The following is a 24,128-nucleotide window of genomic DNA, read 5'->3' as shown; positions in this document are numbered from 1 at the left end:
TATATAATACTCTAACATATTTGAATAAACATATAATTACAGCCAGATTCCAATGAATGCAAATAAGGAATCCTCTGAAGTGGTTGCAGGTATTTGAATTTGCACTATTTGAAGCAATACTTTTTTTTTTTTTTTTTGCGGGGCAAAAGTTAAGTGACTTGCCCAGGGTCACACAGCTAGTAAGTGTCAAGTGTCTGAGGCTGGATTTGAACTCAGGAACTCCTGAATCCAGGGCCGGTGCTTTATCCACTGTGCCAACTAGCCGCCCCTATATACATTTTATAAGATATGTGTGATATAGAATTATATCCCATTTCTATTCTATACATTATAATATATGGCATTATATGGTATATATTAGTACAATATATATTATTATAATTATGTCTAGTAATTGGCCAATGAAATAGGCAGTGCCAATTCAAATAACTCGACTGCTTCAGGGGATGTGTTATTCCCATCAATCAGGACCTGGGAGTAAACAGAGATGTGGGGGCTCACACACATGTAGACACACACACACACCTAGTCAGCCTTGCCACACACGTGTGTACACCATATGGTCAGTGCATACTCCTTACACACATCCCCATACACATGAACACATACTCCTATAATATCCTGAAGCACTTGAAGGGTCACAGAAACAGTGTAGCCCAAGGGATGCAGAGCTGGCCTTGTAGCCAGGAAGACTTGGCTGCATGTGGCTCTGACACATAGTAACTATGTGGCTCTAGACAAGTCACTTAACCTCCCAGGGTGGCAGGCAATAATCCGAGGCTATAGTTGCAGAGAAGATTCTAACTTGTATTAAGAGAGTCCAAGCAGTAGATAAAGCACTGGCCCTGGATTCAAGAGGACCTGAGTTCAAATCCGACCTCAGACACTTGACATTTACTAACTGTGTGATCCTGGGCAAGTCACTTAACCCCCATTGCCCCACAAAAAAAAAAAAAGAGAGAGTCCAAGTTTCCTCATGTGGGAGTTCTCTGTATTCAATGACAGGCCTAATTCCTGCCCTTTAAGGCTTGCAAAGTGCTTTCCATAGGTGTGTATGTGGGTAGGCATGTGCACACATGTAACACCTTACTCACAGTCAGGCCCATACATGAGGGTGGAAGGTGAGTGGGAAGGCTGAAACAACTGACTTTAATGCATCCCCCTGTGAATAGAGACAGCCACCAGGCCATGTGGACGGGCTTCTCTTTGGGAATGGTCTCTGGAGGTACCACAAAGTGATGAATTTTACTGATGTGATGTCAGGAGGGGGTACCTGGTTCTCCCCTTTCTCTCCAATCCCAACTCTCGCTTCCCTAGTCTCCCAACAACTTCTGTCTGACTCCCCACACCCTCACACCCCGAGGATGAAGGTACAGGAGTCGGAGCTATCAGGCCACCCACCTCCAAGGCCATTCCCAGAAGTGGTGCTGTAAAGTGTCTTCATATCCAAGTACATGTGTCCTGAAGTCAGTAATCTGGGGTCCCTGCTAGGTGGTTATCCCCTGTCCACACACACACACACACACACACACACACACAGCCTCACAGCCCAAAAATGTGTGACCATCTGGTTCTGTGTAGATGCTGCCCTTTTCTCAGCTCTGCCCCGCTCATACCCACTTCACCAACACATCACCCTCATGATGTCATCGGACTTCTTTGAAAACAGAGGGATGAACAACAATAACAAAAAGACCTAGTCATTGATCAGCTTCCTGAAGAAGGGAGCACAAACCCAAGATCACTGACCACATCATCAAATTTGACCAACTTATTAGACTTGGGGCATCTCAAGAACAGGCCCCTAATGAATCTCCAAACCCAGGGGAAAGGGTGTGTTCGTACCTCAAGTGGGTGTTTGGATTTACATGGGACCTTAGGTGGCCCTTCCCATATTATCTATTATCTATGCACACACACATATATAATAATAATAATAATATATTGCATTTATACAGCTCTTTATACTTCCCAAAGTACTTTCACATCTGTTAGTTCCCTTGATCCTCACAACAGCCCTGTGAGGTAGGCAGGGCAGGAATTATTTCCATTTTACACAAAGGGAAATTGAAGCCCAGAGAGGGAGAGGGATTAACCCTGGATTGCATGGCACATTTGTGGCAGAATCTGATCCCTGTCCAAGGCTCTCTCCCCTGTAGCCTGTTGCCTTCTCCTGTCCATACATCCACACACAGACACACACGACACATACACACAGCCACACTGTGATCGCCACAATTCTCTGCGGTCCCTGGCACACAGAGACAGATCTCCCTCTTTGGCCAATCCCCTGTTTGTTATTAACTTCCCACGTTCCCTCCATTCCTGCCTCTCCAGATCTCCTGTTCTTTGCTGTCTCTTTTTGGGGGACCTTTAGCCTTGGGGGGGAAAGTTCTCAGCTTGCCATATGCTTTACTTCGATCCTAAGAGATGGTGATCTTTGCTCTTTCCCAAGGCTGGGAGATGCGGTTCTCCCCAACACTCTCAAAACTCCCCTTTCCCCAATGACCTGGAACTGATTGTCTAGTCCTGGGACACTGGGGTGGTTGGTCAGTGGGCCTTCCCGAGCCCCAGGCATTGCTAGCTCTGTCTGCTGGACCCAGACCTAACAAGCAGGAAATGAGGCCTGAAGGGAGGGGCTGGACATGACCTCAGACCACCAACAGGCCCCTGGTCTCACCCCTGGCCCCTCTTGGGATTACATTCATTGGTTACGGTCTGTTAATAAATATATCAGTGGTTGTATTCCCGGCTCTGGGCCCCCAGGGCAGGGAGATTGAAAGGGGACCCCCCTGCCCCACCAAAAGGCCAGTCTCTTTCTCTTGGGTCCCCTTCTCCACCTCCAGGGGTCAAAAAGGCACCCCAGTTAGGAAGGAAGCAGGACACCCAGCTTGGTCCCTTGTCCCCTCAATCCCCACTGATGTCTGGGGAAAAGGTGGCGGGGTCACCATCGGGCTGCACTCCGTGGTCCCCGATCAGCCCGAGGAGGGTCTGGGGGATGGGTCCGGCGGTTCCTTCCTTTCCGCTTCTCCTCGAGATGTTTCCACTTGTGTCCCTTGGGCCGAGGCCCCAGGGCTGAGGGCAAATGGGGCTCCTTGGCGCTACTCCAAGATGGAGGGCACATAGGACCACTCCCACCCCTCCCAGGTGCCTCCACCAGCTGCAGGAAGTCTCGGTACCAGAGCTTATGGCTAGCAGGGGACCCTGCCCCCATTCCTTGGGCCTCCTCAGCCCTGATCAGCTGCTCGGCTTGGTGGGCACCCACCACACGCAGGGTGAGCCTCCGGAGGGGCTGCGTGAAGCCATGTTCGGTGGCGTGGCAGTGGTAGAATCCGGTGTCCTGGGGGCCCAGGCTGAGGAGGAGCAGGCCCCGGTCTGTCTGGATCATGCGGTCATCCAAGTGCACCTGGGGGGTCAGAGAAAGAAGGTCATACCTTGGAAGGAGGAATGTTAGAGTGAGAATGCAAACATAGGAGACAGAACTGGGAGGGTCCTCAACAGTAACCAATCAGCATTATGGGTGATAGCCCTTTGAGATATGCATACAGGATCTCATTTGATCCTCATAACAAGTCCGTGAGGCATGTAGCTGTATTATTATCTCCATTTTACAGATGAGGAAACTGAGGCTTGGAGAGCTTAAGAGACTTGCCCAGGGTCTCACTGCTTCTAAATGGAATGGTCCTTAAAACAGAAGAACAGAACAATCAGTGAATCTCTCTCTCCTCTCCTCTCCTCTCTCTCTCTTTTAATTTTTAAAATTAAATTTTTTGGGGGCGGGGCAATTATGGTTAAGTGACTTGCCCAGGGTCACACAACTAGTAAGTGTCAAGTGTCTGAGGCTGGATTTGAACCCAGGTCCTCCTGAATCCAGGGCTGATGCTTATCCACTGTGCCACCTAGCTGCCCCCAGTGAATATCTCTTAAGTGCCTACTGTAAGGCACCATGCTAGGTGCTGGAGATGGAAATGCAAAAAAGCAAACAATCCCTTCTGTCTATTCAGGGGAGACAGTACATTTATGGATGTGTCCAGAATAAATATAGAACAAATCCAAGGAAGGAAAGGAGGGCACTAACATTTAGGGGGGATCAGTAAGGGGACTTTATATAGAAGTTGGCACTGTTATCTTGAATAGAACTTTATTTTCCAAAATATATGTAAAAACAAAATTTAATATCATTTTTAAAAAAAAACTTTGTATTCCAACTTCTCTTCCTCCTCCATTCCCACTCCCCACCCACTAGAACTCAAGCAATTCAAAATAAGTTATACATGAGTAGTCATGGAAAACAAAAGCAGATGTATGTGTTTTTGGTTTTTCTTTTGGCATGGCAATGAGGGTTAAGTGACTTGCCCAGGGTCACACAGCTAATAAGTGTTAAGTGTCTGAGGCCGGATTTGAACTCAGGTCCTCCTGAATCCAGGGCCAGTACTCTAGCCACTGTACCACCTAGTTGCCCCTCGGCACTGTTATCTTGATGGGAACAAGCCAGGGATGGTGTCAAACGATTTACAATTATTGTCTCATTTAAGCTTCACAATAATCCTGGAAGATAATTCTATTGTTATTCCAATTTTACATTTTAGGAAACTGAGGTTAAGTGACTTGCCCAGGGTCACACAGCTACTAAGTGAGGTCAGATCTGAATTCAGGTCTTCCTGACTGCAGTACCAGTTCTCTATCCACTGTGCCACCTAGCTGCCAAAGGGGAAGAGAGAGCAAGCTCCTTGAGGGAACAGATTATTTTCTTCTTCACAATTATATCCCCAGCCTCAGCACAGTGCCTGGCATATAGTTAGGTACTTGATAACTATTTGTGGATTGATTGAGTCTATGAGGCAGAGATGAGGAGGTCAACACAAAGGCAAGGAGACAAGAGAAGGGATGTGTGGGAGGGAAAGACAGAAGGCCAGTTGTATTAGGGAAGAAGAGACATGTGGGGCAGGAAGATTAGTTAAGATGTCTAGGCTAGCAGTAAGGAAGGACCAGACCTAGGTGGTACCTATGTGAGTAGAGAGAAGAAGGGTTGGATGAGAGAGATGTTGTGCAGCCAGAAACAACAGAGATTTCTCAAATGCTTAGATATGTGAGGTGATAGAGAGAAGGAGTTGAGGATAATGCCAAGGTTATGAACTTCAGACACTAGAATAATGATGGTGCCTTCAACAGAAATAGGAAAGTTTGGAAGAAGGGTGGGTTTTAGGGGGAAGATAATAATGAGTTATGTTGTTTTGTTTTGTTTTTTGGTGAGGCAATTGGGATTAAGTGACTTGCCCAGGGTCACACTAGTAAGTGTCAAGTGTCTGAGGCCAGGTTTGAACTCAGGTTCTCCTGACTCCAGGGCCAGTGTTCTATCTATTGTGCCACCTAGCTGCCCCTATGAGTTCTGTTTTGGACACATTGAATTTGCTGATATCTCTGAGATATCTAGTTTCAGTTATCCCAGAAGCAATGAGTGATGAAAGACTGATGGAGTTGGTGTTCACAGTGGAAGTTGGTGAGAACTGAATGAGACAGAAACAGAGAGAGAGATAGAAAGGACAGCTGGGTGGTGCAGTGGATAGAGCACCAGCCCTGGAGTAAGCAGGTCCTGAGTTCAAATCTGGCCTCTGATACTTACTAGCTGTGTGACCTTGGGCAAGTCACTTAGCCCTGACTGCCTCCAAAAAAAAAAAAAAGAAGAGGACCCAGGACAAAGTCTTGGGGGTACACCTCCAGGAAGGGGTAGAATATAGATAGAACATAGAATTTTTTTTTTGAAGGGCAATGAGGGTTAAGTGACTTGCCCAGGGTCATAGCTACTAAGTGTCAAGCGTTTGAGGTCAAATTTGAACTCAGGTCCTCCTGAATCCAGAGCCGGTGCTTTATCCACTGTGTCACCTAAGCTGCCCCTTAGAATATAGAATTTTTTTTTTTTTTTAGTGAGGCAATTGGGGTTAAGTGACTTGCCCAGGGTCACACAGCTAGTAAGTGTTAAGTGTCTGAGGCCGGATTTGAGCTCAGGTACTCCTGACTCCAAGGCTGGTGCTCTATCCACTGCATCACCTAGCTGCCCCCTAGAACATAGAATATTAAAGCTGGAAGAGAACAGCTCACATTTCCATCGTGCTTTACAGTTTACAAAGCACCGTAGACCACAGATTGCTAATGTCAAATGGGACCTTAGAGATCACCTGGCCCAATCCCCCTATTTTAAAGAAAGGGAAACTGAGGCCCCAAAAGAGGAAGGGAATTGTCCAAGCTCATGCATGTCAGGACAGGGTTTGTGGTGTCATCCAGGTGATGCCAGGCCTGATGTGAGAGATGCTTACCTGGGTTCGGGGGCTATCACTTGCCCGCTGGTAGGTCCACAGAACCTGGGCCTGCAGGGACTTGGGCTGACATTCAAGAAAGATGCTGCTGCCTTCAACCCCGAACAGCTTCTTCTCCAGCAGTGTTTGGCGTGGAGGGTCTAGTGAAGGGTGCACAGGGGCTCAGCTGTAGCTTGGGTCAGGGAATTTCTTGGGGTTCTGGATTGGGAGGGCAGTGGAAGGGGCTGACTAGGGGGATAAGTTGTCTGGTTCAAGGCCTGGCCTGTCAGTAGCTCCTTCATTCATGGTGAAGGCCTTAGGCAGTTTCTAGGGTCTGAGGGACTGTAGGAGAAGGAAACTGACATACGGGTGACTCACCTCCAGAACATAGTATGTTGGGATCCCCATTCCGAACATCCTGGCGGCGATACCTCCTAAGGAAAAGCAGAGACGTGGGTAAGTCCTTGGGATGCTGAAGTACCTCTTGGCCCCAAGCTCCCTGCCCACAGCCACAGAACCGGAGGGATAACTACCCCCCACCCCCTCAGCTTCCTAGCCTCCTCAGTGCCTGGGGGTTCCCTGACCACTGGCCCCTTGACTTCCATCCCCTTAGCCCTCCAGCCCACATCTCCCCCCACCCTTTGGCCTCTTGGTGTCTCCCTCTGCCAGCTCCCAGAACTTATCTCTTCTTTTTTTTTTTTTTTTTTTGGTGAGGCAATTGGGGTTAAGTGACTTGCCCAGGGTCACACAGCTAGTAAGTGTTAAGTGTCTGAGGCTGGATTTGAACTCAGGTCCTCCTGATTCCAGGGCCGGTGCTCTATCCACTGCGCCACCTAGCCGCCCCCAGATCTTATCTCTTAACCTCACACCTCTTGGTATTGGGCAGGTAGCGGGTACAGGCAGCCCCGTCCCAGGCACAGTAGGGGTCTCGGGCCAGGCAGCACTCGGCACAGGCACGACCGTAGGCAGCACATCGGTGCAGGGGCAGCTGGGAGATGGAACTCTGGGAGGCCACATAGAGCTGGTGCTGGGATGCAGAGAAGGGAGAGAGAAGGAGAGAACATCATTATCAGCACCAGCACCAACCCACCCCAACCATGTGGGAAGTTGGGGCCCAGAGAGAGGAAGAGGCTGACCTGGGCTCACAGGGCAAGTGAGTGGAAGGATGGGGCTGGCCTCGAAGTCAGTCCAACTACCAAGAGCAAGCTGCTTCATTTTGGTAAACTGTAGTCTTCCCATCTATGAACTGGGGATGATGGTGGCTCTACATGCTTTGCAAACCTCTTATGAATTCCAAATTTAATAAACATAAATAGAGCATGTCGGGGTGGCCCAGTGGATAGAGCACAGGGCCTGGAGTCAGGAAGACCTGAGTTCAAATTCAACCTCAGACATTTGCTATGTGACCCTGGGCAAGTCACCTAACCCTGCTTACCTCAGTTTCCTCATCTGCCAAATGAGCTGGAGAAGGAAATGGCAAAACCATTGCAATATCCTTGCCAAGTAAACCAAGAAAACCCCAAAAGGGGTCATGAAAAGTCATATATGACTGAAAAATAACTACATAACAAACTTTAAAGTACACAATTACTACTACTACTACTACTACTATTACCACTGAGTCTATCTTCAGGTAACCTTGCTTTCAGTCCAGGAATGTTGGCAAGAAGAGACACAGGGAAAACATGGGCCCTCTGGAGGGTAACTGGTGGTTCCTGTTAGCAGTGAGGCTGCCACTCTGGTGCCAGCCCCTGGGAAGCTCTGGAGACCCCAGAACGAGCCCTGCTAGACCCCTCCCCCCACCCCAGACGCTCACCCTCTTGGAGGAGATCTGCATGTTGATGATGGCCGCAGCATTCTGGAAAGGAAAGACACCAGGGTCAGAGCTGAGTGGGGGCCTAGCCATGGGGGTTCTGTTGGGTGGGCACTGCCATCTCACCTCAAACACCTGCAGCTCCTCAAGCAGAAGTCCCTCTGTGCTCTGCCAGCTGTCCTTGGGTACTGAGATGACCTTGAGGACTGTGCCAATGTCTGCAGGAGAGAGGTGGCAATCTGGACTGGGCACCCATGGTACAGACCTGACCCTTATCCCGACATCTCTGTCTATGGAAATCTCTCTAGCAGTGTGGGCCAGTGCCTACTTATCATCCTTGAGAATCGCCTAGGACACTGAGTGAGGTTCCATGACCTGCCCAGGGTCACACAGACTGTAGGGGTCAGAGGCCCACTTTGAACCCAGGTGTTGGAGGCTGGCTCTCTAGCCACTGTGCCAGGCTGCTTCTCACACACTACTTGGTTAGCTCCTCCTCTAAGTGCTTGACACTGTGAGTCTTCTGTCATTGTGGGTAAGGGGAGTTAAAACTAAATTCAGGGGGGGGGCAGCTAGATGGCGCAGTGGATAAGCACCGGCCCTGGATTCAGGAGTACCTGAGTTCAAATCCAGCCTCAGACACTTACTAGCTGTGTGACCCTGGGCAAGTCACTTAACCCCAATTGCCTCACCAAAAAAAACCCACCAAAAAACAAAAAACTAAATTCAGGGGCCCCTATGTGTCAGTGGGCCTCTAGTCATGATGACTTGAGTTTAAATCCAGCCTCAGACACTTGTTAACTGTGTGACCCTGGGCAAGTCACTTACCCTCTGTCTGCCTCAGTTTCCTTAACTATAAAAATGGGAATAATAATAGCACCCACCTCCCAGGGTTGTTGTGAAGCTCAAACAAGATCATATTTGTAAACTGTTTAACCCAGTGCCTGGCACGTCAAAGGCACTTAACACATGCTTATTCCCCTGCCACTCCAGTGTGGCCTGGAGGGGTCAGGAAGGCTTCATGGGAGAGGTGAGCCTGGAGCTCAGCTCTGAAGAATGTAGAGGCTTTGGAGGATGGAGGGCAGTACACTCCCAGAGAAGGAAGAGCATGAGCCGAGGTGTGGAGGCGAACGTAAGCCTGGCATGAGATCAAAAGACAGGCTGAATGGGAAGGGCATGTGGGTGACTACAGGGACAGAGATATGCAGGTACGACCCCATCAGGTGGGCCTCGAATGCCTGGCAGAGAATTCTAAACCCGCTCTTACAGACAAGCCAGGAATAAGACCTGCCTCAGGAACCAGGAGACGGGTTTGGAAGCCAGATCTAGCAGTTGTTCTGTGTGATCTTGACTTAGTCCCTTCCCTTCCTTATTCTCCTGTTTAGTAATGGAATTGGATTTGATTCCCAGGACTTCCTTCCTGATCTTCGGTGTCTCTGGTTCTACGAGGAACGATGGTATTTATGGGGAGATTCGGGAGAGGCTCTGACCTGTGCCAATGAACAGGACGTCGTAGTGGCCATCGGTGGCAGCCACGCGGTCAGCAACAATCTGCGTGAAGGCGTAGTCGGTGCCAGTTCGCAGAAAGATGGGGCGCCCACCCATGGGCAGGATGGGGTTGTACATGAGAGGATGGTTTCGGGCAAACTGGATCACATCATCTGGGAAATCCTTGGTAGAGCCGAAGGTGCCAAAGGTCTTGCTGGGACACTGGGGAGGCAAAAAGGGACCATGTGGGCAAACGATAAACACGGCAAATAGCCCCCAACCTTGGAAGCCCCTGGTCAGAAGGAGAAGTCATAACCAGCCTCAGTCTTGGGGAACCCTTGGTCCCAGGGGAAAGCGCTGCCCACAGAGATCTCTTAATCTGAAGGGAGATACCAGCCCTGTCCACGGGCATGTTTAGGGTTTCCAGGGGGAGGTGCATTTGGAGCAAGGCCAGAGGGAGGGTGGACTTTGGGGAAACAGGTTGTACAAAGAGCAGGTGGGTTGGGTGATAAGCTCTGTCCTCCTTCCCCCTTTGTCTGTGCTCCCAGGATGCCAGGACCTACCATGCCTGGGCGGGGGTATGGCACCCGGCCCTGGTAGGACACCCACTGATAATTGGGCCCCTCCTTGTGGGCAAAGGGACCCAGGAAGGCACGCCGAACATCATTCATGCTGTACACGCACACAGCTGAGCCCTGGAACACGCTGCTGTTGAGGGGACAGTGGCAAGATCCAGCTTAGGGATGCTTATATGCATGTGTTCGAGACACCCCTGCCTTACCTGAGCTGCTCCCAAACCCAATCCTGCTTCCTCCCTCTCCCATTTCCCTGGGCAAGGCTCTCACCTGGAAGTGGAGAAAACAGCATAGAGGAGGGGGCTCCTTCGATCCTTTGTGGGGAGCAGGAACACATCACCTGCGTGAGATGTGGGGTGAGTGGCCTCGTCAGGCTCTCAGCCTCCGGGGCCAGAGCGCCAGACCCCTCCCCTGACCAGAGCCAGGGCCCAGGCCTCCCAAGCCTGGCTCCCAGAGCTGGATCTGCCCCCTGCTCAGGGCCCATCTCTGACCCCAGCCCCAGGCCCAAGAACTCACGAAGTTCATCAAAGGCCGTGTCACTGGCCCCATCCGCCCCAGGCACAGAGCAGACCAGCCGGGCTTTCAGGAACGTGGTCCACTTGTTCACCAGGCTCCGCTGTCCTCCCAGGTCATTCTGCGGTGGCAGAAAGGGACTTAGGGATCTTTGGAATGGGGTACCCCAACCTCTTCAGCCCATGGGACTGAAGGCCTTGCTCATTCATCCTGGCCTGGCCTGGCCAAACAGGTGTGATTTGGTGTGTATGAGTGTGAGTGTGTATGGCCGCCCATCCCCAAGTCTGGTGGGTCCATGGGAGAGTGAGAGTCTATGCATCTATTTGTGAGTGTGAGTTTGGTATGTGTATGTTTATGTGAAGGTGTATTTATGAAGGTTTATGTGTGGGGTGTATTTACCTCTGTGTGAGTGTGTGTACGTGTGTGTGTATGTACACGTGCATGTGTGTGTGTGTGTAGAAAGGGACTCACCCTGCAGATCTGGCCAATGCGGGCCACCGATACCCTGCCCAGGCCCGGGATCCCCTCCACAGCCACCTCCCGGAAGAAGAAGTAGATTTTGTCATCGTCGGGATTCTCACTCTCCGGGATCCAGAAAACCTTCACAAATTTGGGCTCTGGGCCCCCAGGGAGGGGTCCGGTCAGTGTTCTGGAGACTCCTCCCTCTCTTCTTCCCAAGCCCAAAGGGTGATCCCCATTCCCTGATCCCCATCCCAGACATCCCTCCCTCCAACTCCATCCTCTCTCCTTGCAGCAGAGGAGGCCGCAAAGCAAGAATTGGACACTAGGAGGCAGCACTAGCTCACGGCTCAGTCTGGCTTGGTGAGGTGGGTAGCCCAGATTATCCCATCCTCTTTCCAATTTGACTTCACCCACTCCACACCAACCCTCTCCTTTTCCTCCCTTCCTGAACAGGGATGCAGAGGCCTTGATGTGTCTGTGCACGAATGTACTGGGAGCACAGAGCTATGTGGGTGCCTATGTGTATGTATGTACATTAACGCAGGTGCCCACTCAGAGGTAACCCTTTACAGTTTAAGCAGCACGTCATGACAACACCCCTGTGAGGTGGAATGAGGGCAAGTGGTGCCAGATAATCTCTTGGATTCCTTCTAGTCCTGACATGCTGTTCTGCGTTCTAAAGTCCATTCCAACTTGGACCTCCTGCATCTTGATAGGCCACGCTCTAAGGTCCCTCCCTGTCAGCCTCCTGAGTTTTAAGGTCCCTCCCAGAGTCTTTGAGGGAGATACAGTAGGGATCACTGGAGACCTGGAGACACAGGGGTGGGGGGGATGGGGAGGAGCAGGATCAGTGGGGAAATAGCCAGGGATGTCTCCCCTGGGCCCTTCAACCCCTAACTCCCATCTCCACAGCACTTTAAGGGGGAACTCTCTATGCTCACAGCCGTTGCTTAAGGCAGGTACTGTAAGTGTCCCCTTTTTGCAGATGAGGAAACTAAGACCCCAGGGAAGGGAAGTGATTTGCCTACTATCAGATTTCTTGTTAGGGCCAGGGCTGTGATTTGAACTTGGGCCCCTTCACTCTTGGTCTTCTTTTTTTTTTGGTGAGGCAATTGGGGTTAAGTGACTTGCCCAAGGTCACACAGCTAGGAAGTATTACGTATCTGAGGCTGGATTTGAACTCAGGTCCTCCTGACTCCAGGGCTGGTGCTCTATCCACTGCACCACCTAGCTGCCCCTCACTCTTGGTCTTCTGGGCCCTCTTTACCCACTCTGCTTCTCTTGGTCACTCAAAACCCTCAACGCTGATTTTTTTTCTTTTGGTCTCTTTCTTCTTTCACAACATGACTAATATGGAAACAGGTTTTACATGACTATGCCCTGTGACAAATTGCTTACTATCTTAGGGAGGGAGAAAATATGGAACGCCATTTAAAAAAATGAATGTTAAAAATTGTCTTTACATATACTTGGAAAAATAGTATTAAGAAGCCCCTCACCGTTGAGCCATCGAGAGTCATGCTGCTCTGTGCGGAGGTTGGGGCGCCGGCCAAGGCTTCGAAAGATAGTGAAGTCTCGGCCCATGAGGTCTGTGGCTACTCCGGAGTAAAGTTCTTGCCCTGGGTGTGGGAGAGTGGAGTGGGCGAGATGGTAGAGGGAGCTTCATCCTTTTGGGGGAGCTTGGAGAGGGATTGGGGGCCACCTAGGGGATCTACAGAAGTTTGGAGATGGCTTCTCAGGGCCAGTTTTGAGGGGTGTGGGAGCCAGGAAGGGCCTCTGGGAGGCTATGGGGAATGAGGGGGGCTCAGGGGGCCTGGAAAACAGGAAAGCTGCCACAAGGCCCGGGGTGTGTGCATGGGATGAGCTTGAGGGCCCCTGGGACAATTCAGGGGATCCTAGCCCGGCTTCCTTCCTCCCTGAGCCCTTCCCCTACCCCCTCCCTAGCCGATGGGAACGCTCCATGGGGATTCTGGGATATGTCAAGGACTCAGGCCTTACCAACGAGCACAGAAGCTGCCCGGTGCTTGGGGTCATAGGGGCTCTTTCCTTTCCCGTCCTCTAGGCTGTTCAGATCCAGTTTGAGCACAGGTTCCTGGGAGTGGGCAGGGGTAGATGCTTCAGAAGTATGCCCTGCCCTATGCCTGCTCTGGGAACTTGTCTAGGCTGAGGGGTGAAGGGAAGCGGCTTCTCCACCCCTCCACCTCCTCTCCCAAGCCTGGGCCTTACCTCCATCCGGTACCCCACCTCCAGGAAGCCACAGACGGGGTGGAAAGCCCCTGTCCCACAGACGTACAAGTGAGTTCGGTTATAAGGGTGAAGCAGCTTCACGAAATTCACACACTCAGCCTGGATGGGGCAGGGGCGGGGGAGGGGGGGGGAACAGAGATGGGATAATGGGTTGAGGGCTTTCCTCTCCCCTAGCCTCAAGTCCCAGGGTGCAGGAGCCTGAGCTCGGCCTCTGCCTGTCCCCCAGCTAATCTGTCACACACACTTCTTAGCAACCTCAATGTCCGGGACGGGCCCCCTGCCGCAGCACAACCCTGCCCTCCGAGATAGATGGGGCAAGGACTACTCTTCCCCTTTCACAGATGAGGAAGTTGAGGCCAGGAGAGAGAAGTGGTTTGGCCGTCATGGAAGGAGGAGGTGCCCTGATAGGGAGTCTTCCAAGGGGGTACGCTCCCCACCACCTGTCCCCATGGCTCCTCGGGCTTCTAGGGATGAGGGGGTGGGTCTGGGTCACAACTTTCTTCCAAGGTAGACAGACTGGCACCCCCCACCCCCACCTTACTCAGTCCTGTCCTTGGGCAGTGCAGAAGGCCCTGAGCCCCTCCTCCTCCTCCTCTCCCCTTTGACCCCAGCCTCTCCTCACCCACCCCCCAGGGGCCCAGGCCAACTGGTCACTCACACTGATGTCCTTGCCAGCCCAATTACATTCTTCTCGCCACTCCACAGGTGCCGGCCAGGCCAGCTGAGCAGGGATGGGGGAGGGAGGGAAGAGAAACAGAGGGAGTCATGGGAGGGGTTGGAGAAGGGCGCCCTCCGACTCAGGGAATGGAGGCTTGGGGAGGGGTAGAACTTGGGGGACAGGGTGTCCCTCTCTGGGGTGTAGTGGAGCAGGGCTCTGGGTCCTGGTGGCATCTCTGAAGGGAGGGACTGTGTCTCCCAGGACATGAGACAGTCTCTCTTTTGGGGGGGGTCTCTAGGGGAATGTTTCTTAGTGGTGGGTTATTATCTACTCAGAATTTCTTCTGGGAGAATGCCAAGTGGGAGGGGAGGGAGTGTTTCTCTGGAGGGTCTGGGGAAGTCGTCTCTGGGGAGGGATATCTCTGAAGAATTGTATCTAACTTGGGGGGGCACAGAATTGGTCATTGAGAGAAGATAATCGATGTCCTTTGAGGGAAATATCTCTGGGGAGAATGTCTCCTTCCTGAATGATTGCTGTATGCTGGGAGAGGGGAGGAAGGAGGAAACATCTCTCCTGTGGAGATGTCTCTGTGGAGAAGGTTTCTCTGGTGGTTATCGCTATGGGTGGAAAGAGAGGCTGTCTCTCCCCAGAGGTATATCTGGGGGGTGGGGAGGTGCCTTTTAGGAGAGACGTCTACCAGAAGAAGGCAGAAATATCTCTCCAGGACGATGTGTGTGTGTGTGTGTGTGTGTGTGTGTGTGTGTGTGTGTGTGTGTGGTGGGGGGTTGATTTCTGAGAAAAATATGCCTCTAGGGAGCCCTCTTGTCATGGGTAGGGTGGGGCAGGCTCCTGCATCTCTTGAGCAGGCTGTCTCTGGGAAGAAAGGCCAACGGGGCTGGAAGAGATGGTCTCTGAGGTCCTTCCCATCTCCAACTCAATGAGCCTATGCTCTCTCCCGGGGGGGATACGTCTGGGGGAAAGGTCTGCATGGCATCTCTTGGTGAGAGACACCAACAGGAGGAAGGACAAAACGTCTCTCTTGGGGTATCTCTGCCAAGAATGTTGTTCTGCGGAGGGTGTCCTTGGGGGATCCTTGTCTCTAGGGGCAGGGAATGAGTCTCCCAGCATTGGGGGGGTGCATCTGCAGAGGGGGGGCCCTTCTCTGGAACATCACCGTGTCTTCTGGGTACCTTCTTGTCCTGTTTGCTGATGTTATCCAGGCTGAGGGAAGCCACGTGGTTCTGGGCCCCCACAAATAGCCTTCCACGCTCCTCGTCCAGCAGAAGTGCCTCATAGCAGCAGGTCCGGGGCAGGGAAAAGGTGCGAAGGCCGTGCCGGGCCCTGAGCTCTGCCAGACAACGTGAGGGAGTTTGAGGATAAGGAGAGGAGGTGCTACACCTAGCAAGCACTAGGCCTGGACCATCTGGTGCTCCCTTGAGGCCAGATTTTTTTTTCCAGACAGTTCTGGAGCCTAGAGACTTGGACGTCTGGGTTTTGAGTCTAGCTTGGATGGTGGTGGTGGGGGGGGAGTGCCTTGCTTTTCAGATGGCCTCAGCAGCCATTCTCTTGAGCCTCAGTTTCCCCCCTGCCCAGGGCCTTTTTGTACCTAGGATCACAGATCTCCTGGGGTGGGGAGAAGGGGGGAGAATGAGGCAGCACCCAGGGCCTCTCCCTGAATGTATATACCCAACTCCACAGTCATAGAGTCAGATAGTCTGGGGGGGAGAACTGCCTCAGAGGTAGTCTACAGGGGTGGCTGTGAGGGCCTGGCCTGGGGATCACTGCATCCGTCCTTTCTCCCAGGAGATGGCCAGAAGGGTATTTCCCACACCTTCCCTCTTCCCAAGGCTGTGTGTTTGGGGGTGGGGGGGGCTCAGAGCCCTGCCCAGCTCATCCCCAGTACAGCTCCCAGGCTGGGGCTGAGGCCTCCGGGAAAACTGGCCGCCAGACGCTGCTGCCTAGCAACCTGTGGCCGACCCCTGCCTTGGGACTGGCTAGCTGCCTCATGAGTTCTTAGGGCCCTAGTGTGGGGGGGATCTTGGGAAGAATAGGGGAACCCCCCTCAGCCATCTGAAGGAGAGACACAGACTTACTGCTCCCATCGCTGTCCCTGAAATGGGCAGGGTGGGGGTTCAGAGTGAGGGCAGAGAGGCCAGCAAGAGTTAGCTTGAGACCCAACCCCCAAAGAGGGTCCTCTCTCAGCCCAGACCCAAAGGGAGCTCTCAGTCTCCCACCCAAAGACATCCCCAACGTGGGCAGAGGCCCCTGCATCCCCCTCCCCCAGAAGAGGCCTGGGGAAGCCTCCTGCTGATGGCAGATCAAAGACCCTCTCTCCCTCCACAGGGATCCATTCCCCTGATACACCCCCAAGCACACACACTTCTAGATATAGATATGTGAACAGTGATGTACTGACCCTGGCATACACAGTCTGTGAAACACACACACACACACACACACACACACACACACACACACACACACACTCCTTTATATGCAGTTACACCCAGGCACATGCACTCTCCTTTACACACTCATACGGTTATACCCTCCCAGAACAGTTAAATGCAAAGTTGCATTCACACACTCAAAGAGAAACAGTTACACAGCTGTACTCACATTTTGTAGCACACTTATACAGACATGCCCTCTCAGCCACTCACACTCATTTCACACAGAAACACCCACCCCAGCCCAGCCTTGTGATCCTCCCGTCAGGTGCTCCCTACCTTGGAAGGAGATTCGAAGTCGAGGGGGGCTGTTGGCTGGGCCTCCCTCTGCCCCCAGCACCACGGCCCAGAACAGGGCCAAGGCCGGGAGCATGGTGAGAGGCACTAGGTGGGTCTTGGCCCGGTGGGCTCCCAGGGAAGCAGCGATGGCAACAAACCCAGTGGGGGAGAAGGAGACTCTCTGGGGCCGGGCCTTGGACTCTGACCTCCCGGTCTGGAAAAGAAGGAAAGAGTCAAGGAGGGCTGGAGGCAGAGAAGGAAAAAGGGAGGAACTAAAGGAGAGAGGAGAGGGTGAGAGGGAGGAGAAGAAAGGGAGAAGAGGGAGAGAGAGCGAGAGTGTGAGTGTGGGAGTCCCAGGGGATCAGATTACAGCCGGTTTGGGCGCTGGGGCAAATAGAGCCACATTCCAGTTGGCTTAGCCCCTTCCTCTGAAGGACACACACACACACACACACACACACACACACACACACACACACACACACTGACATGGACAGAATCGGCCACACGTGCACCCACCAACATATTCCCATGCACAGACACAGGTAGGGACATGTATGTGCACTCACAGTGATGCATGTGTGTGCACTGTTCATACACTCAGGAGACCTGGGATCTCTGGGGACTGACCCCCCAAACCCTCTTTAGCATCCTCTTTGGGGCTCATCCCAGTCTGCGGGGTCACATCACACCCATTCAGCTACCTGGCCCCTTCATCCCTCCTGCCACAAGTGATACTTGATGGTGAGGAGATAATGATGCCGGTGTCTTCCCACGTATGTTTGTGTTTGCTTTCTACGCATATTCATATGTGTCCTTCCACAGATGTTCCTGCATGTCCTTCCACGCATGTTCGTGCGTGTCTTCCCATGTATGTTTGCATGGGCCTCTCCTGATTGTCACATGAAGACTAGGAAAGGAACCAGGGGTGTTCACCTGGACAAAGGCAGACTCCAGGCGGAAGGCCCGGGAGCTGTCTCCAAATATTTAAAGAGGGATTAGATTTGCTCAGTCTAACCCCCGGGGCAATAGCAAGGGGAGGCGGAAGCTGCCCAGGCAAATTGAGGAGAGATGTCAGGAAGCATTTCCCAGCTGTTAGAGCTGAACAAAGAGGGAGAAGAATCAACCTCTCCATCGCCAGAGGTTCTCCAGTCCAGGCTCCATGGCCACCTGTTGGAGACGTTGTAGTGGGGACTGGCTTGGGTTAGATGACCGATGAGATAACCCCCAAGTCTCAAATTCTGTGATTCTGTGTGCCTTTAAGGGCATGTCTATATATGCATAGAGGGGTGTGGGTGTGCACATGCATATGCAAGTATACCTGTGTTAGGGTACAGCTCTCTATGGGTGTATGTGAGTGTCTGAAGAGTCCGAGATGGGGTGAGAGGCGGTGATCCTACCCATGGGTCTCTGAGGAGCCCCATCTCACACCCACCCATCAAACTCATGCCCAAATATCACCATCACTGGGAACCTGAGATATATGAGACTTTTACCAAACCCATTTTCCAGAAAGAAAAACCAAGGTCTGGCAGGAACTGAAATAGAATGTCAGCACCCAGGCTTTCAGGCTGGGCAGGGGTATTAGTCACATCCCTTTCTGTTGGTCCCAAGTCTCCTTATCCCCCTCCACCTCAGTCCATGACCCTGGTTGAGTCTTCCTTCCCTCTGCTTCCAGTACTGCCCTGTTCTCTCTAAAGGGGGCAGGGGAGGGGCAGGGGAGGGAGGTCAGTGCTTGGTCCCAAATAGCAAGTCTCTCATTAGGGATTGGGGACATTAAGGTGGGGGAGGGGGGCACAGTAGGAGTGTGTGTGTGTGTGTGTGTGTGTGTGTGTGTGTGTGTGTGTGTATGTGATACAGGGCCTTGGGGTAGGGCTCTCCTACGAATAGTATATATATATAGAGAGAGAGAGAGAGGGGCACTGAGCTATCCCTCTCACTGAGTCATCATCCATTCAATGAGCTCTCTCTGCCCACCAAGCCCTTGCCTCCTGCTGAGTGCCCTCAACCTTACTGAGCCTTTATTCCCTTCACTGAGACCTTTATATCCACCCCCCATGCCCATCACACCAACACATCCCTTCTCTGATCCCCAGCTGCAGAGCCTCCACTGCCCTCCCTGATCCCCATCAGTGAGACATGGGAAACTGGACACACTATCAACTATTCCTTCGTTTTGTTTTGTTTTGTTTTTTGTTTTGTGAGGTAATGAGAGTTGTGACTTGCCCAGGGTCACACAGCTATTAAGGGTCAAGTGTCTGAGGCCGCATTTGAACTCAGGTCCTCCTGAATCCAGGGCTGGTGCTCTATCCACTGTGCCACCTAGCTGCCCCAAGTATTCCTTTAAAGGCAAGAGCTGCGCCCCTCCCCCATGCCCCAACCCCAACGAGCTATCCCTCAGGGACAGCACAGTTGGGGAAAGAAGCCAGGCCCAGGAATCCAGACAAGTGGCTCTTCCATTAGTTGTGAGCGTCCCGTCCTTCCTTCCAGTGTATCACAGATAGCATCTATGGCTGCAAGGTCTCACAGGAACCACCTGGATCAGCCCCTTCCCCTTTTGGCAGTCATTGTTTAGCTTCAGGTCTTCTGACACTAAGCCCAGCTTCCCTTCCACACCAGGCACCCCCAACCCTTATCCCCTCATATCGCCAATGGGGTGCATAGGAGCCTTCCCCACAGCAGTAGCTGCCGCTCTCTCCCCCAAACTTTCCTCCTCCCCTCCCAGTATTTCGGGGGGGGGGTGTCACAGAACCCCTGGCTTAACAGGGAGGGACTCCTGCTGGGCAGTGCCCCAGAGAGGCTGAGGCCTCCTCCTTTATAGCCCTGGCCTTGGCCTGCCTCGCTTGGCAGCAAACACAAAAATGGGGAGTAAATGCCAAGCTAGATAGGCGCCGGAGGAAGAAGCTCTCTGGGTCTGGGACTGCTTCCTTCCTGGGCACGAAGAAGAAAGCCAGAGGCAGCTTCCTCCAATCCCCCAAATACCCAGCGGCCTCCCAATCACCCTGGAGCCATCTCTGACCTCCTATCTCCCTCATCCCTGAGAGTCACCCAGGTACAAATCCTGCCATTTTTATTTCTGCAAAAGCTCTCCCCCTGCCCCTTCTCCTCTACTTGGCCTTCGATCTCTCTGTCCCTAAACCAAATAGCCCATGATAGTCCTGTCTTCAGGGACTGTAAAGCAGCTCCCCACTGCCAAAGTAAAGCAGAAAACCTGACCCCGACATTCGTGGCCAGCTTTGGCTCACACTGTTCTCCCGCCCTTCCTCTTTATTGCTAGCTGTTCCCCAGTCCTGTCCTGCTCCAACCTGATCTCCAGTTTGGAATGTTTGAAGGAACCCGGATCTAGAACCGAGAGGGAGTTCCGAGGTCATTCAGTCCACTCCTCCCATTTCACGGATGAGAAAACTGAGGCCCAGGTAGGTGGAATGATTGGCCCAAGTCAATACGGAAAGGTCGTAAAGGTAGCTGTGACTCCCAGGTCAGCACCCTTTGCACTGTACCCTCACTCTGACAACGGTGACAATGAAATCCTTTCTCTTCCTTCAAGGAAGGAATCTTGCTCCCCATAGAGCCAGCCTTCCATGACTTCCCCTTCCCCACCCCGCTCAAGCCTCCAAGCACTTTGCCCGATCCGCTATCAGGCCGGCACTTGCCACCTCTCCCTCTTACCTTGCTCAGTTTTGTGTACCTGGCTCCTCTCCCCTCCTTCCCATCCTCATGACAGTTTAAGCTCCTCAGGGAGCAGGGCCTGGGTCCCAGAGCCCAAATCATAAGTGTCTCGATTAATAGATGTTGGGACTGGGCCAATGGGTGTGACCCCCTGGAGAGGCTCCCCTCCCTGGGGCCTGGGGGCTGTGCCTGGTCTGTAATGCTCTCTTGCTGGGGGGGCGGGGTGGGTTGGGGAGGCAGGATGGAGCAGCCTGGCCCAGCCTGAGCTCCAGAACATCGGACACCTCCAGGGACAGTCTAGGCTGACTCAGTGAGTGCCTCTTCTAGGGCCCAGGCTTCTGCCTCTGCCTGCCGAGCTGGCCCAGGAAAGGGCTGGGGGGAAGGGGGAAAAGAAGGGGAGGGGAACAAGCATTTCTTTTTCTTTTTTTTGTGGGGTAATGGGGTTAAGTGACTTGCCCAGGGTCACACAGCTAGTAAGTGTCAAGTGTCTGAGGCCAGATTTGAACTCAGGTCTTCCTGAATCCAGGGCCGGGGCTTTATCCACTGTGCCACCTAGCTGCCCCGGAACAAGCATTTCTATAGCACCTACTATGTGCCAGGCATTGTGCTCAGTAAGCACTTTGAACAATATTATCCTATTAAATCTTCACTACAGCCCTTGGAGGTAGGTGCCCATCTACTCAGGGCCCCAGGGATGCTGCCCTTTGTCCTCCAGCTCCCTCTGTCTTCCCCAGGAGAGAATTCCATCCAGGAATAACAGAATGCAAGCACCAGACAGCACCTGCCAGCTCAGCTCGTCCGACTCCCTGCCACTTTACAGATATGGAAACTGAGGCCCAAAGAGCAGTTACTTGGTCCTACAGCTAAAAAGTGGCAAGATCCATACCTCTGGCATGTTTTGACTCCAAGTCCAGAGTTCTTTCCACAATCTCCCTAGCAATTCTCACCCCTAGGGCATTGAGGGCAGCTGCAGGGTGCAGTGGATAGAGACTGGGCTTGGAGTCAAGAAGGCCTGAATTCACATCTGGCCTCAGACACTTAACTTGGCTGTGTGACCCTGGGCAAGTCATTTCACCCTGTTTGCCTCACCTTCTTCATCTGTTAAATGAGCCGGAGAAGGAAATGGCAAACTAGTCTAGTATCTTTGCCAAGCAAACCCCAAATGAGGTCACAAAAAATCAGATATGACTGAAAAATGACTAAACACACACACAGGACATTGAGGTCAGAGAGGGTAATTGCCTTGCCCGTGGTCACACAGCTAGCAATTCAACTCAATTCAACCAACCCCAATTAAAGGTCTGCTATAGGCAAGGCCGGGGGATAAAAATACAAAAAAGGTGTTGGGGGAAGGAACCCAGGTTTCTCACTGCAGCAGGGTCAAGGGCATAAGTGGATTAGCTGAGCTGTAGAGCCCATGAGACTGGGCTCCTTCTTAAACCTAATCTATGGCTGTTTAGCACTCAGCTTCCAGGCCCCCACCCCAGGGCCCCCCTCAGGATTTCAGGTTCCCTCAGAGATCAGGACATTCTAAGCTCTTTTCCAAGGCTACTTTTCCTCAGCAGCCTCCCCCAGGGTTGGGGCCCCTCTTCTGACGTGAGACTGATCCCTCCCCATCTCCCCCAAAACAGCAGGGAAGGCTCCTTGGCTGTGGGGCAGCGGGGGTGGGGATTGAAGGGCTTGAAGCTGTGAATGCCCCTAAGCCAAGCCTGCCTCCTGGAGACCTCAGTGCCACCAGGGGACCGAGGGGGTTAGACAGGGTGGGCCTGGGGAGCCAGGGCTGCCTCAGGCATACAAGTTACTAGTGAAGTTTCCTGGGTGGGTGGATCGGGTGACAGGCAGGCTGCTGGGAGCTGACTGGGGAGGGCGGGAAGCTGGGTCACCCGACAGTCACCCTGGAGACGGGCGGGGCTGTGGCCTGGGCACTTCTCTGGAACATGGCATGGGTACAGGGCACCCAGGACCAGACAGGGCAGGGCAGCTCTGCCAGGGGGGCTGGCACCCCAAGTTACCCCTCCCCCCAGAGCTGGAAACAGCTGTTTTCATTCCCCACCTCCCCTCCCCCAAGTTACAGAGCCAATGATTTAGAGGCAGAGGGACTGAGTTCAAATTCATCCCCTGCTACTTATTACCTGATGGGCCTCAGCTTCTTCTTTTGAAATGAAAGAGTTAGACTAACTTCTCGGGTCCCTTCCAGTTCCAAATATACACCTGGAATCCTAGCGACCTTGTGGTTTCTCATGCCCAGAATCCGGGGAGGCACAGGACCCGGCTACTGCTTCCACCTCTCAGCCCTCTCTCTGTCAGAATCTCCCACATCTTTCTCCTTTAGCCCTTTCTCCCTCTACGCTCCTTCCCCTGCTGCCCAGCCCCTCCCCTCCTACTTTTTCCCCTTGGTTCTCTTTTCCCTGTTGCCCCCTTCTCCCATGGCTCCCTCCTCTCCCTCCTAAATCTTTCACAGGCCCTCCCCAGCCCCCTTCCCTTGGTGCCCTCTCCCATATTACCTCCACACCCTTATCCTCTCTCTCCAACAGAAACCCCCAACATTGTCCTCCCCATAGCCGCGCGCGCGCGCACACACACACACACACACACACACACACACACACACACACACACACACACACACACACAGAGCCCGCTCCCTGCCCACAGCCTTCACCTCCCCACAGACCCCCACCTCCATCCAGCCCTTTTACAGCCTTTTCCCTTCATTTTAACCCCCTCCTCTCTCTGCAGATGACCCTTCCCGTGGGTCACAGCCTTTACAACCCCATTACCCCTTTACAACCACATCTCCTCTGCCCCCCCCCTCCCGCTCCCCTTCCCGTTAACTCCGGGCTGGCGTAGGGATGGCCCAGGACGGGTGGCCGTGGCTAAGTGCTCGTAAGCGTCCGGGTCACTGAGTCTTGCAGACGTAAACAAGGCTCCCGTGCACCCCCACCCCACCCCACTCCACTCCACAACTCTCTCCCGGCCTCTCCCATCGCTTTGGGCTCCCTTCCCCTCCGGCTCTTCCAAGTTGGCCCGGCTCTCCCAGGGAGGACCCCGGAGGGACTGGGTACCAGGCTGGCCACCTGACTCCCCCCCGCGCATGCCGGGACCTGAACGGGATAGGCACGGACTCCGGATAAGCGGGCGATGGGCACAGACAGTCTCGGGGGTCCGGATTCCCCTTTAGAGTGAGAGGTCTCGAGAACCCCTGCTCCCTCGGCTCCCGCTCCTCCTCACCTGCCCCCCCTCCTGAAGCCCCCGATGGGGAGGGGCGGGGTCCACACCTCTGGCCCTAGCCCCGGCCCGGCCCTTGCCCGGCTCGGACTCCGGCTCGGGCTCGGGCTCGGGCTCCGGCTCCGGCTCCTGCTCCGGCTCCGGCTCCGACTCCAGCGCCTGTGCGCTTAGGTAGGTGGGTCGGTGGCGGTGACAGGGCAGCCCAGAGGAGGCGGCCGGAGGCGGGGAGCAGGGAGGGGAGAGAAGGGGAGGGGAGGGGAGAAGAGGGGAGGGGAGGGCGGGACCTCGATCTCAGCGCTGGGGCGGAGGAGTGGGGGGGGGGGGCGCTCCCAGCGAACTCCGGCCAGGGCCAGAGCCACGAGGCCAGCGAACAGGGAAGGCGGCCCGTACCGGAGGAGTGCGGCCGTGGGGAGGACACGCACACACGCGCGCACACTCTCTCTCTCTCTCTCTCTC

At 53.3% G+C, this 24,128-nt stretch overlaps 1 protein-coding gene across 2 annotated transcripts; it reads right to left on the bottom strand.

Annotated features, from left to right (window-relative positions):
• Positions 1-1,925: 1,925 nt before the first annotated feature.
• On the bottom strand, positions 1,926-23,831 carry SEMA3B (semaphorin 3B). Of its 2 annotated transcripts, none has more exons than XM_043978964.1 (18): positions 23,676-23,831; positions 16,776-16,989; positions 15,237-15,394; positions 14,047-14,109; positions 13,368-13,487; positions 13,140-13,233; positions 12,641-12,760; positions 11,151-11,296; positions 10,683-10,800; positions 10,437-10,506; positions 10,155-10,299; positions 9,594-9,813; positions 8,233-8,324; positions 8,110-8,151; positions 7,163-7,320; positions 6,672-6,727; positions 6,315-6,454; positions 1,926-3,406 (listed from the first exon to the last, which is right to left on the bottom strand). In XM_043978964.1, exons 2-18 carry the CDS (start codon positions 16,867-16,869, stop codon positions 2,945-2,947), a joined length of 2,298 nt encoding a protein of 765 aa, XP_043834899.1. In that variant the 5' UTR covers positions 16,870-16,989; positions 23,676-23,831; the 3' UTR covers positions 1,926-2,944. The 2 variants fall into 2 exon arrangements, with proteins under 2 accessions (XP_043834899.1, XP_043834900.1); XM_043978965.1 differs by having other exon boundaries at positions 10,155-10,296.
• Positions 23,832-24,128: the final 297 nt, after the last annotated feature.

The sequence above is a fragment of the Dromiciops gliroides genome, chromosome 1, assembly GCF_019393635.1.
Source record: "Dromiciops gliroides isolate mDroGli1 chromosome 1, mDroGli1.pri, whole genome shotgun sequence".
In the NCBI taxonomy this organism is placed as follows: domain Eukaryota; kingdom Metazoa; phylum Chordata; class Mammalia; order Microbiotheria; family Microbiotheriidae; genus Dromiciops; species Dromiciops gliroides.
Note: the sequence above shows the minus strand (reverse complement) of the source record. Positions and strands in the feature narration are given on the sequence as shown.